The sequence below is a fragment of the Xyrauchen texanus genome, chromosome 32, assembly GCF_025860055.1.
Source record: "Xyrauchen texanus isolate HMW12.3.18 chromosome 32, RBS_HiC_50CHRs, whole genome shotgun sequence".
Lineage (NCBI taxonomy): Eukaryota > Metazoa > Chordata > Actinopteri > Cypriniformes > Catostomidae > Xyrauchen > Xyrauchen texanus.
The window spans coordinates 5,737,611-5,757,429 of NC_068307.1; the positions used below are offsets into that span (position 1 = coordinate 5,737,611).

General features: G+C 39.0%; 1 protein-coding gene across 2 annotated transcripts in view; it reads left to right on the plus strand.

The window, feature by feature from the left end:
- Nucleotides 1–19,819, plus strand: part of LOC127626160 (constitutive coactivator of PPAR-gamma-like protein 1 homolog) — a 37,611-nt gene that overhangs the window by 15,483 nt on the left and 2,309 nt on the right. The window contains exons 6-16 of one of the 2 annotated variants that reach the window (XM_052101747.1): nucleotides 852–931; nucleotides 3,737–3,993; nucleotides 5,375–5,450; nucleotides 5,576–5,797; nucleotides 5,941–6,112; nucleotides 9,407–9,656; nucleotides 9,947–10,061; nucleotides 14,538–14,747; nucleotides 15,483–15,672; nucleotides 19,059–19,200; nucleotides 19,457–19,553. In XM_052101747.1, the coding sequence (XP_051957707.1) occupies nucleotides 852–931; nucleotides 3,737–3,993; nucleotides 5,375–5,450; nucleotides 5,576–5,797; nucleotides 5,941–6,112; nucleotides 9,407–9,656; nucleotides 9,947–10,061; nucleotides 14,538–14,747; nucleotides 15,483–15,672; nucleotides 19,059–19,200; nucleotides 19,457–19,553 (1,811 nt within the window). The remainder of the gene's footprint in view (nucleotides 1–851; nucleotides 932–3,736; nucleotides 3,994–5,374; nucleotides 5,451–5,575; nucleotides 5,798–5,940; nucleotides 6,113–9,406; nucleotides 9,657–9,946; nucleotides 10,062–14,537; nucleotides 14,748–15,482; nucleotides 15,673–19,058; nucleotides 19,201–19,456; nucleotides 19,554–19,819) is intronic. The other variant, XM_052101748.1, reaches the window with a different exon arrangement.

Here is a 19,819-nt window from a genome sequence, read left to right on the forward strand (position 1 = left end):
ATAAAGTTTCTTACATAATGTTTACCCATTTGTAAAACCCAGTGTAAAATTTAGCACCGGTGTCATCCTATGTACTGAGTATAACCGGTACAACCATATACGCAAGCCTACTAATCAAACATACTACGGCTGCAGTAAAGAAGCCAATCTACGACTCTTGTTAATGTGAAATGTAATGTAAAGTTCGGAAAACAGCGTTCACATCAACCAAACAAACTGAACTAAGACATCAAACATACCAAATGTGACAGGACGTGTACCAAAAGTGCTAGTTTGAAAGCCCTCTCAAAGATCTCGGTAATGTGAGAAATTTTCCCTCTTGCCTCAGACCTTGTGTGCATTTTGGAATGGCCGATGTGCCCTGCGCATACAAATAGGCTTCTTTAGAAAGGACTCTTGCATTGAGGCTACTAGTGTGGAAAAAGTCTCCTCTGCTCTCTTGAAAACTTTGAACAGGTTCATGTAATGGGTTTGACTAGAATTATAAGACAAGAGAAGAACTAATTTGGTTTTACATCGTCTAATTGGTGAAAGCATGTCTGACACATAGCTATTGTCTTTACACAGTTCAGACTGGTAGACTTTTTGTATTATTTGAAATTTGTTCTTGGTGTTGTCAGAACTCGAGCATTTCACATACACCTCTCTATCTCTGTCTACATACATTTTGACTGTGTGGACATGTGGTATAATAAGAAATCCAGTAGAAACTCTCAGGGCTCATTCGGTTTACCAGTGGAAAGTAACAGTACTTTTCTTAGGAATGGTGTTTTTTTTGTTATTCTTTTCCAAAATGCCTCTACTTTTTTGTAGCATTGATTGAACCAGTCTATATTTTTGTATGCCCACAGTCAGACCAAATCAGATGGGAGTTCCAGCAGCACCACAAATGCTTAACATTCCACAGTCCTCCGTTCCAGGCATACCTGGGGTGAGTACCACCACCGCTGCTTTACAGTCCAGTTCACCATTGGGGTTAGGGATGCACTGAAATTTTTCCCACCAAAAATGTAATTTTCCGAAAGCGAAAACAGGCTAACAATGTAAACCAAAGCAGTGACTTGTTAACATAAACATTGACATGGAGAAAAAGCAGTGTGCATGTGAAATTATACATTTAAATGATATGTTTAATTAGAGGTAAATGATGATGGAAACTATTTTGACAGAAAAGACAGACATGGAAATCTTCCTTCACTTTAAAAATTCAGTATTTTCAAAACATTTGGATAATGACTCGCTTTAAAGTTTAAAAAAGGAACCAGAAGTGTCATAAAAGTAGTCCTTGTAACTCATATGCCATATTCCAAGTCTTCTGAAGGCATATGATATGATTTTTTTGTGTTAAAATGTTGACATAATGTGAAAAATATCTCAGCTCAGTAGGTCCTTAAAATGAAAGTGGATGGTGATCCGATCTTTTGAAGCTCCAAAAAGAACAGACAGTCAGCATAAATGTCATCCATACAACTCTAAATTAATTCGAAACGATCGTGTTATCAATATTTAAGTACTTTTTAAAATATAAATTGTCACTTCCGGTCAGTAGCAGTATGTGTGTGTGACATAATCACGTTTGCATATTCATACGAGAACAGACGCATGTGTGACACACCCGGAAGACCTGCGCTGTTTACAACAGAGTTGTAGGAACGCTGTACAGAAGCTTCGTTGGTTTTGGTTTAGATCTATATTTCGTCATTTGAGAGACTGGTGTTGGCCCACCTGAAGGACATCACTGGACCCTTTCTGGACCCCCTTCAATTTGCTTATCGAGCAAACAGGTCTGTGGATGATGCAGTCAACATGGGTTTGCATCATATCCTGCAACATCTGGACAGACCGGGGACATACGCAAGGATCCTTTTGTGGACTTCAGCTCGGCTTTCAACACAATCATACCAGATATACTCCGGACTAAGTTAAACCAACTCCCTGTTCCCACCTCTACCTGTCAGTGGATTACCAGCTTTCTGGACGGACAGGCAGCAGCTTGTGAGGCAGGGAAAATTCACTTCCACCACCTGTACCATCAGCACTGGTGCCCCCCAGGGATGTGTGCTCTCCCCACTACTCTTCTCCCTGTACACCAATGACTGCACCACCAAGGACCACTCTGTCAAGCTCCTGAAGTTTGCAGACGACACCACTGTCATCGGCCTCATCCGAGATGATGATGAGTCTCGCGTATAGAAAGGAGGTTGAACGGCTGGCTGTCTGGTGCAGTCAAAACAACCTGGAGCTGAACACGCTCAAAACAGTGGAGATGATTGTGGACTTTAGGAGGAACACCCCAACATTGTCCCCCCTCACCATTCTAAACAGCACTGTGTCAGCAGTGGAGTCATTCAGGTTCCTGGGCACTACCATCTGACAGGACCTGAAGTGGGAGATACACATCGACTCCATTGTGAAAAAGGCCCAGCAGAGGTTGTACTTCCTTCGCCAACTGAGGAAGTTCAACCTGCCACCAGTGCTGCTGAAACAGTTCTACTCAGCAGTCATTGAGTCTGTCCTCTGCACTTCAGTAACTGTCTGGTTTGGTGCAGCCACGAAATTAGACATCAGAAGACTACAAAGGACAGTTCGGTCTGCTGAGAGGATTATTGGTTGCCCCTGCCCTCCCTTCAAGAACTATACACTTCCAGAGTGAGGAAAAAGGCTGGTAAAATCACTCTGGACCCCACTCACTCAGCCCACTACCTTTTGAACTGTTGCCTTCTGGCCGGCGCTTCAGAGCACTGAGCACCAGAACCGTCAGACACAGGAACAGTTTTTTCCCTCAGGCCATCCATCTAATGAACAGTTAAATTACCCCCATTGAGCAATAATTATGTGCAATACACAGTTTAATTTTAATTTAAATTATATTATCCAACTTATCCACTTCTGCCATTACTTACATTGCTCTGTACATAATATACTGTTTTTTGTTCTTTATATACAGATTGTATTAGATTTGCACTCACGTGTGTGTATGTGGGTATGTATGAAGGTGAGTTTATGTACGTATATGTATAATTATTTATTTTGTGTTCTTTTTTGTTTTTAATTACCTATGCCTTGCTGCTGTTTTTTTTGGTATTGTTTGTATTGTTGTTGACTGGAAGCTCCTGTCACCTAGACAAATTCCTTGTATGTGTAAGCATACTTGGCAATAAAGCTGATTCTGATTCTGATTCTGATATTTAGATCTTTAACATGCCAAAGTGAATGTCACACGAGACCACGTGAACTCCGCCCTCTTGTGAATGCACATAAGCCGCTGACTGTTAGCGATGATTTATAGTTCAATAGTACTTAAAAATTTTACTTTTGGCAGCAAAAGCAATCGCTTTGCTTAAGAATAAATTAATCCAACCAGTGGAGTCCTATGGATGACTAATGCTGACAGTCTGTTCTTTTTGGAGCTTCAAAGGTCGGATCACCATCTACTTGCATTTTAAGGACCAAATGAGCTAGGATATTCTTCTATTTTTCTTCAAATATGTTCAGCAGAAGACAGTCATACACATCTGGGATGGCATGAGGTTGAGTAAATGATGAGAATTTTCCTTTTTGGGTGAACAATCACTTCAAGAATTTCACATGAGTTTGGAATTAAATTAGGATGAGTAAATTGAAAGAATTTTCATTTTTGGTAAACTATTCCTTTTAATGATGAGTGTTTTTCTGTGCTTATGCATGTCATATAATGCATACAAATAGAAACTGATGTTTTCAATCATTCCCCAAGGTCCAGTATGGCTGTTCTGGCCCTCCAATGGCCGAGCCGACCCATGAAGTGGACCTGTCAGTTAAAGGGCTCCTAGATAACAACAGCTTCAGCAGCATTCCTGATGAAGGGAAGCAACACATGCCACTCTACGAGAGGTTGTCCCCTGTTAACCCAGTTCACGACGGCAGCTCCAACCACACAGACCCAGCCTTCTTCGCCACGTCCTCCACATCCTCCTCCTCAGAGAACGAGGAAAACACAGGCTCCACTGCCAAGTGAGTAACCAAGAACAAGGGAAATAATGTAGGACAGCTTTGTCATCTTCTGCACACAGCCATTTTCTAATTGCATATATTGAGGCCAGGTTTTGGTACATGAATTTGAGGGCGGCCAAGGTCCTGCAAGCGATTTTTTTTATTTTTTTTATTTTTTTTTTTTTTTTTTTTTAATATATTGGAATATGATGCATAAAATGTTCCTACTCTTGCATACGAGCCCTGAGAAATCACACCTGTCTCTCTGACAGACTTATGCTCTGCAAAAGGCAGATTTCTTCTTGAAAGTGAACAGTAAAAATATTAAAATATTTTAGCTGAAGAAGTTTAAATGAGATATTTTGGCCTGTTTTAAGGCTGAAGTTATTATTTTGATTGTACTGTTTTTCTTTGTAAGCATATGTTTTTTCATTTAACCCTCCTGCGCTGTTTGATCATTTTTGACCGATTTAATTAAAAACAATTTGTCTGAAAACACTGCATCTGCTGTTTTTTGCTTTTTTGTTATTTGGACCTGTTGTCTTTTTCTGTAAATAAATGCCCTAAATGTAACTCAAACACATACCTATAAGTAATAAATTCAGTGAAACTGATCATTTTTCAGTGGTCTCAATGTGTCACAGAGCTGTATTATTGAGTTATTGAATTTTGATATTTAATATAAAATGGTGAAAAAAATATGTTGTCTTCTCTTTGTAACACCTTTGGTCCATGGATAGTAAATAAACAGTAATGTCACTTCAAAACAATTTATAAAAATGCTCAAATTTGACTATTTATTTTTTGGTCTAAATGTATATTCAATGCATAATCTAATCTAAAATTAGAAAATAAATGGTAAAGGTATAACAGGCAATCGGGCCATACAGCAGCCATCTACTGGTCATTATTATGACATTAATTTCAAGTCATGTAATTGTTCTTTTTTGTCTCCACGAGATGTAAGAAATCTGCCCCAGTGCATTACACATTCTTATATATTCTTCATGTTTCAGTCTATAGAAGTGTACGTTTTTACTGAAGTGAAGTTAACATTCATTTGCTTATTTGCTCATATGATTTAATTTAGAAATGGACCGGTAAATAAGATCTAAATAGCATGAAATTACAAACTAAGTGCGTAATTTTATTGTTATTACTTCAGGGAAGATGAAATCTATAATTTCTTTAAAAAAAATGATAAGGTTACACCTATTCCAGTCAAAAATGACCACGAACAGCCAAGGCGTCGACCTTTATTGAACAGCTTAGGAGGGTTAATGTCACTGAAGTTTTTTAAAAAGTAAATTTTACTGGTTTGCGTAACTGGGCTCTCTAAACTGGATGATGTTAGTTCTTATATTTTGTTTACAATTTTTCTTAATTTTTTTCTCAACTGCAGTCATGTAGGTGACCATAAGGGATGGGAAAAACCGAGAAATCAGATGGACAACATCCCAGAAGGAGACCAAAATAAAGTGGGTCCAATTATTAACTCTGTTACCGTGCGCGAACACCTCAGAATGCTTGTTACAAGCTACATCAACCTTCATACAATAACAACTGAATCTAATATCCGTAATTTCTTCAATTTCTCTTCCAGTCTGATCCTTCTGTGACCTCCCCTGTAAACCAAGGCTTAGAGGTCAGAGGTCACATACGGGTCAATGCCCAGATTCCACCCCTCCTTTCGATGCCAACAAGGAACCATATGGATATTACAACTCCCCCTTTACCAGTGGTGGCGCCAGAGGTGCTACGGGTTGCTGAGCACAGACACAAACAAGGCCTCATGTACCCGTATATCTACCATGTTCTCACCAAGGTCAGCTTTCAGATAATAAGGTCATCCACTCAGACCCTCCTTCTCGGTTAACCTTTTGAGGCTTAGAAATGATGATTTAGGCCTAGAAATGTCTCTTTGTTTTACTTTTATGTTTGACAACATTTGATCATTTTTGTTTGCAGGGTGAGATTAAGTTATCCGTCACCATTGAAGATGAAGCAAACAAAGACCTGCCCTCAGCGGTGCAACTGTACCGGCCAATCCGTCAGTATGTTTACGGGGTGCTCTTCAGCCTGGCCGAGGCCAAAAAGAAGGCAGAGAGACTCGCCATGAGGAGAAATCACCTCCCAGAATGTGAGTAACATGGAAATCCTCTGGTGACAAAGCTGCTCGTAATTCTCTCGAATCAGATAAGCTATGTAAACACACACACAAAGACCAATATTGAAAAACACTTGCCATGTTAAACATACTGGAGTAGATAAAATGTAATGACTTTTTGCTACGTCCATACTTTTTCAGTTTCCTTGTATTATCAGTAGCACCGACACTCCGATTATGAATCCTATTATGTTACAGACATGGATCATGAATATTCTTTTGGATATACTGACATTACGAGTCACAAAGATAATGTAATATTCATGAGCCAAGCCTTACCATTCTTGTGAACGCTCACAGGCACTACAGAAAACATGCCAAGATGTAGCGTGGCTACTGTGTTTAGTCGAAAAGGTTTAAGGCAATGTAAGCTGTCGACAGGTTGTGCTATCTGTCCAATCTGACACTATGTTTTTGACTCCTGAGTCACAGGCGTTAAACGGTGCATAATCTTGAATTGGAACTCTCATACAGTGACATTTTTCTCAGTGGAAAAGTGGAATACAAAGAGTAAAACTTGAACATGGTGCTGGGTGATATGACAATATATACTGTGTATATATCATGGCGACAGTATAAAGTGTCAAAAGAGATTTTGCTATAACGCATTTATCACGATATGTAAATATCAGTGGGCAGGGCTTCACGTGAAACTGAGAAAATGTAAGAAACATGGACAGGGTTTTTTTTTGGCCGCTCAAGCAAAATCAAATTAATATTACATTGAAGTTACAATTTTGATTGTACTGTTGTTTTTCTTTTTAAGCATATTTTTATTAATTTAACCCTCCTGTGCAGTTTGATCATTTTTGACCAATTTAATTATTTTTTTAATAAGAATGGTTTCCTCAATCTGAGGACTTTCTGACTTTTCCTAGACTTGCAATCTGCACATACAAAAAATAGAAATTGTACTTGATTTGATGAGCAAGTTGCCGTAAAAAAAAAAGACACTTTTGCCGACCATAGAAAATGAATGTGAGAGACCCTAAAAAATAGCTTTTTTTTGTTCTATTTGTTGAATAAAATCAATAAATCAGTCACAATGCCAAACATAAATGCAGAGAAATGAAGAGGTGGGACTATAAAATATCCAGTGTTCAAAACACACACACAGACACACACACACACACACAATATCACGCACTTACACACATACACACAAATTAATTGGTGAGACTATAACACTGAGCAATTGATGTACATAGTACAACCAGGGTGCAGAACATACACGTACACACACACACACACAAATAAATGGCTGAGACTAATATTACAGTGATTCATAAGCGCTTAATAAGCTTCTCATCTGACTATGTTTCATGTGCACGTCTCGTGCACTATCTCTGGAGCATGGACCATATTCCATTACTTGGAATATTGTCAAGTTCCAAAAAAAGAGAAAATTATATAAGAGGAAGTATTTAATTTACTGACTGTATTATCAAAAAATAGGGAGTACAATTTAATATATTTTTTTTATTAACAATTTTCCCAAAAAGATTTATATCAGATATATATTGTTATTGTGATATAAAATACCATGATATAAGATTTGCCATATCGCCCTAGTAGAACGGGTTTTCTTTTGAATACGTTTTTTTCTATCCTACAATGTGCATCATGCACAGTGACAATGAAGTGCAACAGTTGAGTTCCAGAGTAAAATTCATATACATGTTGTCCATGAAGAAAGACCAGACCTAGTGGTAAAGACGCTGACTACCACCCCTGGAGTTCGCTAGTTCGAATCCCAGGGTGTGCTGTGTGACTCCATCCAGGTCTCCTAAGCAACCAAATTGGCCCGGATGCTAGGGAGGGTAGAGTCACATGGGGTAACGTCCTCATGGTCACTATAATTTGGCTCGTTGTCTGTGGGGCACATTAGGAACTGGGCATTCCAAATTGGGAGAAAAAGGAAAGAAAAAAAAAGAACAGACCTAGTATAAGTTTTGAGAGTGTAAGCAATGATGATTTGCATCTGTAGAACAATTCATTGTGATTTGAACACATTTTTAAAAAAAGATGCCAAATGTCCGGTAAAAAAAACGACACTACCCATAATCCTCACAAGAGGTCCACTAATCAGAGAAGTGACTTTTGAAATCAGAATCGTGTGATAGAGCTCAACAGTGACCATCAACTCGCAAGCATTGTGAATGTTGTAATCGAGACTACTTATATGTGTATTTATATATGTTGAATTATTTTATGTATGTTTTACTTGTAAATTACAGACTTGGTCAATATTTTTAGTGTGCACATTCATTTCTGATTTGATTACATAATTTACAGAAATGTTCCGGGTTCAGTAGTTAAGCTCTATTGACAGCAAATGTGGCATAAAGTTGATTACCACAAAAAATGTATTTGACTCGTCCCTCGAGGTTACAGTGAGGCACTTACAATGGAAGTGAATGGGGCACATTTTTAGAGGGTTTAAAGGCAGAAATGTGAAGCTAATAATTTTATAAAAGCATTTGAATTCATTCTTCTGTTAAAAATTAAGGATTATTTGAGCTGTAAATTTGTTTTAAATTATAATTTTTTTTTTAGTCGTTTTATGGTTTGTTGGCATTATATCGTCAACTTTACCTAAATCACACTAAAATAATGTTAACACATATGGTTTGTCTTGTGGCTATAATTTCGAAAAGTATTTTAACCTTTACAAATTGGCCGCCATTCACTTCTATTGTAAGTGCCTCACTGTAACCCAGATTGTTGCATTTTTTTAAATAAAAAGAGGAATGTGTCTAAATAAATTTGTGGTTATCATCATTATTCCACAAATGCTGTCGATTGAGCCCAACTTGTATTGAACCTGGAATGTTCCTTTAACGCTTCATGTGATCAGTTCATTACAGTCTTGTACCTTTTTGTCATCTTTGCCATTTTTAGAGCTTTGCTTTAAATCAAATGTTGTGATTTCATCTTAAAGCTGGCTTGTTTGATTCATGGCTTAAAATAATTTTTTGTAAATTATTTAAAAAAAAAAATGTTTTTTTATCATGTATCAAGATTCCAAGAATTGGATGATCAAATGAGTGTTCTTAATTTACACTTGTTTTATTTTGATAAAAATGCTTCTTTAATATCTTAGGCAAATGCCCCAATCAAACTTTTGTTGATATTTGTTTAGATATGATACATTTTGTAATTGTTTCAATGTCATATTTTAAACAAATCATAAACATGTTGCTCATTATTTATTCACAGATCTGTACGCCTCAGCATAAACGGTATGTTTGTGTTTTGTGACTGTAGATCCAACAGTCATCGTTAAAGAATGGGCTGCTTATAAAGGCAAATCTCCACACACCCCTGAACTAGTGGAGGCTCTTCCCTTCCGAGAATGGACATGTCCTAACCTGAAGAAACTCTGGCTGGGCAAAGCTGTGGAGGACAAGAACCGGAGGATGAGGGCTTTCCTGGCCTGCATGAGGTCCGACACTCCAGCTATGCTGAACCCTGCCAATGTCCCGACACCTCTCATGGTGCTGTGTTGCGTGCTAAGGTGAGGATTTAATACACTCACCATTGTAGGATGTTAAATACTTTCTATTAACTTTAATACATTTTTGAGTTCCTGTATCAGCAACTGTTGGAGCATGATGCTAGCCATGTTTAATCATGGGACCGATTCCCAAAAAACTCATAAACTGATCAAATTTATACCTTGAATGCACTGCAAGGGGTTTTGGACTTTCCCTCAGATTACAAATGGCTAACATAATTTCGGAAAGGGCTTCCAAAATCAGTTTTTGTATGTACGTATTTGTAATATTTCACCCCTTTCTGTTTTAGGTTTATGTTGCAATGGCCAGGAATAAGAATTTTGCGTCGTAACGAACTTGACGCTTTCCTAGCTCAAGCACTTTCTCCTAAACTTTATGAGCCTGAACAGCTGCAGGACCTGAAGGTGATTTGTGTGGAGAATATTGGATAAGAAGTGTCCAGAGAATACACACAAGCCCATATTAAAGGCCTGTTTGCACAAAGTCAAATGTGACTGTCAGAAAAATATAAAACACATTCGTGTGAAGGAATTTTGTACTACGTGGCGTACTAGAAGCTTGGGGAACTCTGAACTGAATTCGTACAATGAGAGGACCCGTGAACCATAGAAGATCGAAACATCACATCCTGTCCTCTAAGCTCAAATCAAATGATACATCAAATCTGCGAGTTTTATTGTTGCAGGAAAGTGAGTAGATATATTAAATAAAAAAATTACAATTCTCCCCAATTTGGAATGCCCAATTCCCAATTTACTCTAGGTCCTCGTGATGGCTGACTCAATCCGGGTGGCGGAGGACGAATCTCAGTTGCCTCCGCGTCTGAGCCCGTCAATCCGCGCATCTTCTCACGTGGCTTGAGCGTGTTACTGAGGAGACCTAGTGCATGTGGAGGCTCACTCTATTCTCCGTGGCATCCTCACACAACTCACCACCCGCCCCACCGAGAGCGAGAACCACATTATAGCAACCACAAAGAGGTTACCCAATGTGACTCTACCCTCCCTAGCAACCAGGCCAGTTGGTTATTAGGAAGCATGACTGGAGTCACTCAGCATGCCCGGGATTCGAACCTGCGACTCTAGGTGTGGTAGTCAGTGTCTTTACTTGCTGAGCTACCTTGGCCCCCTATGTTAATATAATATAATTGTAACACAGTTAAAGGATGGGCAAGGAGGCGAGAACCGGCTTGTCAACATAAATTATATTTAATTAAACTCAAACCAAAAGCACAAACATAAACACACACATGACGGACATGCCCGTAATTCTCTCTCTCGAACCATCGTCACCGGCTGCCTTTAACCCTCACGCGTCTCATCAGGCCGATTGGGGACCGGGCGCGCGATATTCCGACCCGGCCCCGCCCCCCTCCGCTCCACACTCCTCCCGGCGTTATCTCAGGCCGGGATGCCATCGGCATGACGTACACCCCCCCCCATCCCTGGGACGGGGTGTATCTTGCGTCCTGTGTGGTCATCCCCGCCTTCCTCGACCTGGGAGGAGACAGGAGGGGAAAAACACCAACAAAATAGGTGAGGGAAAAGGCCAACACGGTGCGAAAGGGAGAGAGAGAGAGGAGAGAGAGAAAAAAACTCACTCACCGGTTCTCTGATGTACCGTTGCGTGGTCCTCGAACACTCCTCCACACTCTCTGGCGGACGACAGCCGCTCCTCTCCGGGCGAATCCGAGTCAAATCTCCGACCCCCAGCGGACAGAGCGCCCCTCCGCTTTTCTGGCGGCACCTGGGGACATTCCTCCGCCCCTGGCAGCGGCCCTACCGCTCCAGGCGATCGGGGAGTTACTTCCCTCCTCCCCTCGCGGACGGCAGTCTTCACTCGACCCCTCCGCATTTCTGGGGGACGGCAGGGCACTCCTCCGCCATCGTCACCGGCCGCCTTTATCCCTCGCGCGCCTCATCATGCTGATTGGGGACCAGGCGCGCGATATTCCGACCCGGCCCTGCCCCCCTCCGCTCTACAATAATTTTTTCAGAGGTACCACTGCTGAGTTTGATAGAGCTATTACCATTGGTGTGAAGTATTTTAACAGATCTGCAAAAAAAGTCGCCGAATCCCACCTTGCTAAGGGTTTGTAACAGAAAGTCATGTTCCAAGGAATCGAAGGCTTTATAATAGTCCAAGAAGAGAATAGATCAATCTTTAGAAATAAGGTCAGAATAGTCTAAGACCAGATTTATATTATTTGAGAGATGCCTTTTTTTGGTAGAAAACCAGATTAACTTTCATCGATTAGATTATTGAAAACACATTTCAGTCTTTTCGACAAAACCAGAGCAATTATTTTATAATCGTTATTCAATAATGTAATTGGCCGCCAACTATCAATTAAGAGGGGGTCTTTATTTGGTTTGGAGAAGTTGCTCATCCTCACTGAAACGTCTGAAAAATCACTTTACTGCACATGCGGGGGAATAAACATAAGTATGACATTTTTTTCAAATGTACATTTATTGTATTTATTTTTATACTTTAGTATCTTTAAACTCCAATAAAATCTTGGTAGCATTTCTGGGTGCGTAGCGCCCCGTCCGACCATAAATGGCACCAAAGTCAGGGGCGGCTTTATGATTTCTGAGGCCCCAAGCAACCAACCAACCCGGGGCTCCATTCTGAAAAATTATAATTCTAAATTCATCCTATCAGCTGTTGTAGCAAAGTACATTAAAAATGTTTCATAAAATAAAAATCTAGTTAAAGATAATTAATGCATGTGGTAAAATTAATGCATACAGTGATTAAAAAAAAAAAAATATATATATATATATATATTTACCTACATATATGTTTACAAAACTGTGTGTGTGTGTGTGAGAACAGGTTGTGCAAAACTTGAAATTAAGTTTGTACAGTTTATATTAATATTATAACCTAACAACTATTTATTGTTGTCCAGATTGTCATTATAATATGATACATTGTTATTATTATTACTTTGTTGTATACAATAGCAATATAGTCTTATTTACTTTCATCTGGAGCTTACATTCTAATGCTGCAGTGTATTGTTCATCATGTTGCAAAAGGCTGTATTTTATGTAGGCTAAGCATCGTAGGCATCATTCGTTACAGTATTTTAACAGTAAACATACAAGCCACGGTGGCCCCTCAGCACACTAGAGCATCAGAAAAACAAAACATTGCTGTTATCAAGCGCTGAAACTTTGCTTGATGCAGAATAATCTGGAATAATGTTAAACATTGTAACAGTCACCTCTTTACAGAAATGCGTTTCTGAGACCTGAAGTTCTTTTTAACTTGACACAGTGTCTAAAAATGTGCCAGTCCTGCGTGAGACACTGAAGAAACAGCAAGACGCGGTACAGCAGTCAATTGCGTGTTTACATAGAAAAACAATGGAAAAACAGAGTAGATGCATGCAAAAACACGTTCAGTGTTAACGGCCCCTCATCCGTTGAGCATGCGTGGGCGAAACAAGTTCAGAAGTCGTGAATATTTTTTCATAAATTACAAACCCGAAGCCAAAGTCCTACTGACCCGAACCGACTCCGAGACTGCAGACAACAGTGTATTCGCGTGTGTACCCAGAACAACATGTCACCCCTCAAACAGTTTTTGCAGAGCTTTCCTGCTCGGGCAAAATTGAATGGTTTGCGTGGTGGATAAAACCGCTACTGACCAAAGTTATCATAACCCACATGTTATAACCGAATATTTAAATCATCCACAGAATTATTTCCACAGTGTGCAGTGTCGTGAGTTAAAATAATATCACCTCGGTGAATTATTTAACAAATAAAGAATTCTTCAGCTTGAATAGAATAATCGATGGCAAAGTTCTGTATAAAATATTGAGTACATTATAAATAGTAATAGTAATAAAAAAGTAATAATTTTTTTCAAAAAGTAATTTAATACATTAAGCATGAAATAAAACATTGCAGGAGTGAAGAAAGCAGTAAACTGGCATCTCTCTCTTCCCGGCGATGGATTATGGGCATTTAACGGTCCTTGAGTGTCGAAATTAGAGGGCATTGTGGGTAAGAATGAGTGAACAAAACTAGGGAACGAGTGGCTCACTCATAATTCAGACACGCCTACAAAATGGCAGATACCCGAAATAGTGCCCCATTTAATGGATAGGGGGCGGTTTTAGATACAGTGAACGTTTCCTCTGTCCACACTACAACGCGAATACGCCATTTTCAAATTTATCCACTCGGGAGAGCGATTTTGAAAAGCTCAGATTTGGCTTGACAAGAACACCATCCCAGTGTGGACGGAAGGCCGAAACGTAGCGAAATGAATGTGGAAATGAGTGTGGACGTGGCTTATGTATTCCAACTTCACCTTTATCTTTGTGATTAAGAGAATAGGCGAGTTTCATAGAAAGATGGGGAAAAACCTGTTTGCCTTGTTTTTCTGGACACTTCTTATTTTACAATAAACCGTGCTTGGTCAATTGGCCTTAATGCTTTGTAAAAGCTTTGCTTTGCAGAAAATGAAAGGAATGCTGTGTTTTTGTGTAGATGGTTTACCTGACTAGCTGAACTGTTTACATTTTTTCCCCAGCTCATTTGGTTTGTGTAACTGCGAGCTCACACCTGCGTTATGTTACACTCCTAAAAATGTGAACCATCCACACTTGCTGTGCTGTGTCGTGGCTGTCTGTGTCAGCTTTGTTGATCTGTTCGCGCTTTTTGCTTTGCTGCTGCCTGTGCTTGTTGCTCTTGATGGCTGTCTGTGGATTGGCTGGAGTGGCTTGTCCATTAGTCTTTATATATGGATAGACTGCAATTTGCTCATGCTTGCTTTGTGCTTTGGGGTTAGTTTAGCATGTAGCTGCTTATTTAACCTTCCAAGCTTTGTTTGACACACACTGCATCTGTCGCCTCCAGATTGATAGCCTGGATCCACACGGCATTCAGCTGGCTGCTCTTTTTATGAGTGGTGTGGATATGGCACTGTTTGCCAATGACGCGTGCGGGCAGCCCATTCCCTGGGAACACTGCTGCCCGTGGGTGTATTTCGATGGCAAGCTGCTACAGAGTAAACTCATCAGGGCCAATAGTGACAAGGTGCCTCTCATTGACCTCTGCGATGGTCAGGTATGCATGATCATTGTTGATTTCTTTATATACATTAAAGATCCTATACATAATCTATAGCCTGTTTTAAATTCAGATCTTAAATTAATATACCTCATTGGATTTATAGTTGTTCACCCAAGAATAAAAATTGTCAATTTACTTGCCTTCATGCCTTTCCAAACCTGTATGACACAAAACATATCATGTGTCTTCAGAAGACTTGCAATATGATGCATGAGCCACATGGACAACCTTTATGATATTTTGGGTCCTTTTTTAAGCTTTAAAGTGAGTCACTATGCACCCCATTGCATTGAAAAACATACTGGGACATTCAGTGAAACGTCTCCTTTTTTGTTCCTCATAAGACAGACATATGGGTTTGGAGTAACATGAGGGTGAGAAAATATTCAATTTTGGGTGGATTATCACTTTAACTGTGTTGGTTTTGGATTCAAATACTGTAATTCTCTTCTGAACTTTAATTGATGTGTGATGCTACTAGAATCAACAGATTGTAATTTATTGGTGAAGTGTACACTGAAATATTTACTCAAATGTTAATTATTAATCCAGAGTTGGAAATGTAAGCTGATGTAAGTTTGCAAAAGCAAAGAAAATGACACTTTCACATTTGTTAATTTCATTTTCTGCCATTTTTGTTTTATTGTAAGCATTTATTGTATTTGTAAGTTTACGATCCATTAACTGATGGAGTGATCAGTTTTGTAAATATTTCCTTGTTTTCTGCAGACTGAGATCCTTGCCAAACTCGAGAAGATGCGTCAGAGTATCCTGGAGGGTCTGAACTTCTCTCGACCACCCCAGCCCATACCCTTCCCCCCTCCACGTCCACAAACCATGCCTTTTTACCCTCCCAATGGCAACTTTTACCCCCCACCACCTCTGTATCCAATGCACGGTAGAGGCAGAGGCATACCTGGTAAGAATGTGTTGGTACACAAATGCAAAACACCAAACACATTTAATTGGTAGTAAAAGCTGATCAGTATTGGCTTTTCAGTGGCCAATGCTGATATCTAAAGAACAGGATATGGCACTACTGAATTACAGCAAATTATTAAACCTGGAAATGTATTGTACATAAATAATTGCTCCAATTTGTATTTTCCAAAATACTTTAAATTTACTGAAATATTTGAAAACCAAAAGGATGCCACAAGGGAAGCTAACACTTCTGGTAATATTAATGTGGCCAAATATCAGCCGTTTTATTGGCCTGCCCATTATATATGTCTATTATTAATTGGTCATTTTCTATTTAGCAATTTAGTTGAATAAAAATTAGAAAAAAATATTTGTATTATAAAAAAACATCCTAATACCATGTTTATTACTACAGCCATTGTCAAAATTATTGGCAGTGACATACGTTTTGTGTTTTGCAAAGTTTGCATATATTAAAAATATTTAATATATGCAAAAAGTCAATATTTACAGTGTTGACCCTTGTTCTTCATAACCTCTGCAATTCACTCTGGCATGCTGGATATCAGCTTCTGGGCCAAATCCTGACTGATGGTGATCCATTCTTGCCTTATTAGTGCTCGGACTTGATCACAATTTGTGGGCTTCTGCTTGTCCACTCGCCTTTTGAGGATTGACCACAGGTTCTCAATGGGATTAAGATCTGGAGTTGCCTGGCCACAGATCAAAAATGTCAATGTAATGATCTCCGAGCCACATCATTATCACTCTTGCTTTGTGACATGGTGCTCCATCATGCTGGAAAATGCACGATCATCACCAAATTGCTCCTGGAACGTTGGAAGAAGTTGCTCTTGCAGGACGTTTCTTTCTTTATTCATGGCAGTGTTTTTGGGCAGAATTGTGAGAGAGCCCACTCCCTTGGATGAAAAGCAACCCCACACATGGATGGCAACTGTTGGCACGACACAGGACTCATTGTAGCGTTCACCTTTTCTTCTCTGGACTATCGATTTTCCAGATGTCCCAAACAGTCAGAAGGGGGCTTCATCAGAGAAAATAACTTTTCACCAGTCTTCTGCTGTCCAATCCTTGTATTTCCTGCATAATTTCCAGTCTGTCCTTGATGTTTTTCTTGGAGAGAAGTGGCTTCTTTGCTGCCCTTGACACCAGGCCATTGTCCAAAAGTCTTCGCCCCATGTGAGTGCAGATGCACTCACACCAACCTGCTGCCAATATTGAGCAAGCTCTGTACTGGCTGTGACATGATTCCGTAGCTGACTCCTCAGGAGGAAATGATCCTGGCGCTTGCTGGACACTCTGGGATGTCCTGAGGCTTTCTTCACTGCAGTTGAACCTCTCTCCTTGAAGATCTTGATGATCCAGTAAATGGTTCTTTGCAGCAGTATTCTTGCATGTGAGGCCATTTTGATGCAAAATGATGATGGTTGCACGTCTTTCTTTGAGGTAACCATTGCGAACAAGAACACAATGATTGGAAGCACTTTTTCCCTCCTTTTATAGCAATCAGTCTGCTCTTATAATCTAATAAGAATGATAGAGTGATTTCACCTGACTAGAACTCATTCACACTTTCCCAGGTGCTGCTGATATGATTGGTAAAATGATGTTAGCTGGTCCTTTTGTGCCAGGGCCAAAAAACTGTGAAATTTGGGTTTTTGTGATAAAGCAAATTTTTTTGGCCAATGAAGCTTTTTGCAATTATTTAAAATGCATCTGATCACTCTGCACGATAATCTAGAAACGATGTGAATCAACACAGAAAACTTTGCAAAACACAAAATGAATGTCACTCCCAATAATTTTGGCCATGGCTGTAGGTAGCATATGTTTATAACTTCATGTTCCTGCACCACGACCAGTGATCCCCATTGATTCTTGGTTTCTCTTGCGAGAGGACATTTTTCAGCACACGCTTTTCAGATCAGGCTGGAACCAGCGCATCTTCTCACTGCGGCACTTGCTGAAAAATGCAACATTTGCGTCATGCAAAGGAAGGTTGAACAACACTTGTTTGGGTGAAGAGTATCAGTAATGCTCTGTTGATATTAAGGCCCAATGAGATATCTCTCCCCCACTCTTTAATTTTTTTTTTATGGATTTACACTATTAACGTGGGTTAAAATTTTTATATAAACATAAAATGTTTAGGTCACTGTGTCAAGTTAAACATAGTTTAATACTTAGAACACGTCTTGAGGTCTCTTAGTTCGAATTTGCGCTTCAAGTGTTTTGAACGCAAGAACGTAACACATGTTTGTGTTGTGCTGCTGCTGGATGTTGTTTTCTTCACTGTATAAACTGCATGCTGCCCACACAGCTGAAGTTTCACTTACTGCCCTCTGGAGTAAACAGATGGTACTACAAGCTTGCTTTTCTCAGGAATCTTCCTTATTACGGTTTGGGGGCATGTGATTAATTGCGTAAATGTTTTTAACGCATTATTTTTACAAAAATTAATCGCACAACGCGTTAAATCGATTTTTTTTTTTTTTTCAAATTATATGCAATTTTAGTCAGTGTAAAGTTTACTTAAATTAACGAATTACATGGTGAAATATTGACTAAATTTAAAGGACATTTTTGTCAAAAGACAAAGTATGACTAAAATAAAATACTGTGTGAAAATGAACACTGGGTGACATCAGTTATCAAAAGACCCTTTTGATGAAACCCTTAAAGCTGAAGTGTTTTAACTTTTTCCTGTTACAATACAGCTTAATATGAAGAGACAACTGTACGTAAGCCAGTGGTCTCATTTTCTCGAAAACTAGGGATGCACTGATATGGAATTTCGGGCCTGATATCGATAACCCATCATTCACAGCACATTGTGGCCGATACACATTTATTTACATTTTTTTACCTTTAAAGCTACTCATTGAAATATTTGTCAATTAAAAGCTTGGAAACTCTTAACTGCTGTTTAAGGTTTTCCATATGTTACATTAACCAGAAATGTGGCTATATTACATATGTATGCAGAATAAATTGTATGGTGCCCATTTAAATGTGTATTTATTGTAATCCTGATGATTCATTCACACAGAGAGAGAGAATAATTGTCTTTTAACAGCTGGTATAATCCATTAAACCAAAATGAGGTGATAATTTAACAGCATGTAATGAACATTAAACAAAAAAACACACAATAAAAACATTACAAAAACTCTTTATACATGGTGTTATTTATGCTAGCAGCCAGACTGCGAGTGCAGTGGTGGTTTGTGTGTGTGTGTGTTATGTATTTGCGGGCTTATTAAGAAAGCTAATGTTTATTTTGCAAGTCTATTTGGTGGTGCAGAAATTACACACTTAAGCAGTTTTTCTGATTTTTCATTTGATTCATTTACTTTCAAGTAGGACTACAAGCCATCCCCTCACAGGGTGGTAAACTTGAGATTGCGGGCACAGTGGTGGGTCAGTGGGATGGTAGCCGTCGTGGAAGAGGAAGAGCCTCTTTTCCCATTCAGGTGGTGTCAGTTGGTGGACCAACCAGAGGGTAAGCTTGAAAAATACAAGATGACACTTAATTTTTACACTTTTTATTTGTATTATTATTATTTATGCTGGCTCACTGATCAATTATCCCATTATATTTTGTTTTGGGCTGTTTTCTGTTTTTCATCATAAAATAGTTATTTTTGGTAAGGATTCTTGGCCGTACTCCATTTCTTTTTACTCTGCTTGCTCGGTCACTGTTGGAACATAGATCTATATGGTATTTGAATTTAAATTGATTGCCTTTCTTTGAACAGTCGACCAAGAGGTGTGATTTCTACTCCTGTTATAAGGACCTTTGGTCGAGGAATCAAATACCACAGTAGAGGTTTCAAGAATCAGGGATCATACCAGGTGAACCATACTATTTTTCTAGATGTTTTACAAACAAGAATACATATGAATTCCTGGGGTCTTTTTTACTTGTGCTGGGATATTTAATTTGAAGTCAAATGCAATGTGTGGTTCAAATAATAGTTTTAGTTTTCAAAAAAAGACTCCAGTTATTCATAAATAATATTGTAATTTTTAGAGTCTTTTGAAGAATAGAATTAAAAAAATAATCTTTTTTTTATTTTTTGTCCTAAATTTGTAAGCATGTAATATTGGTTCTGTTCACT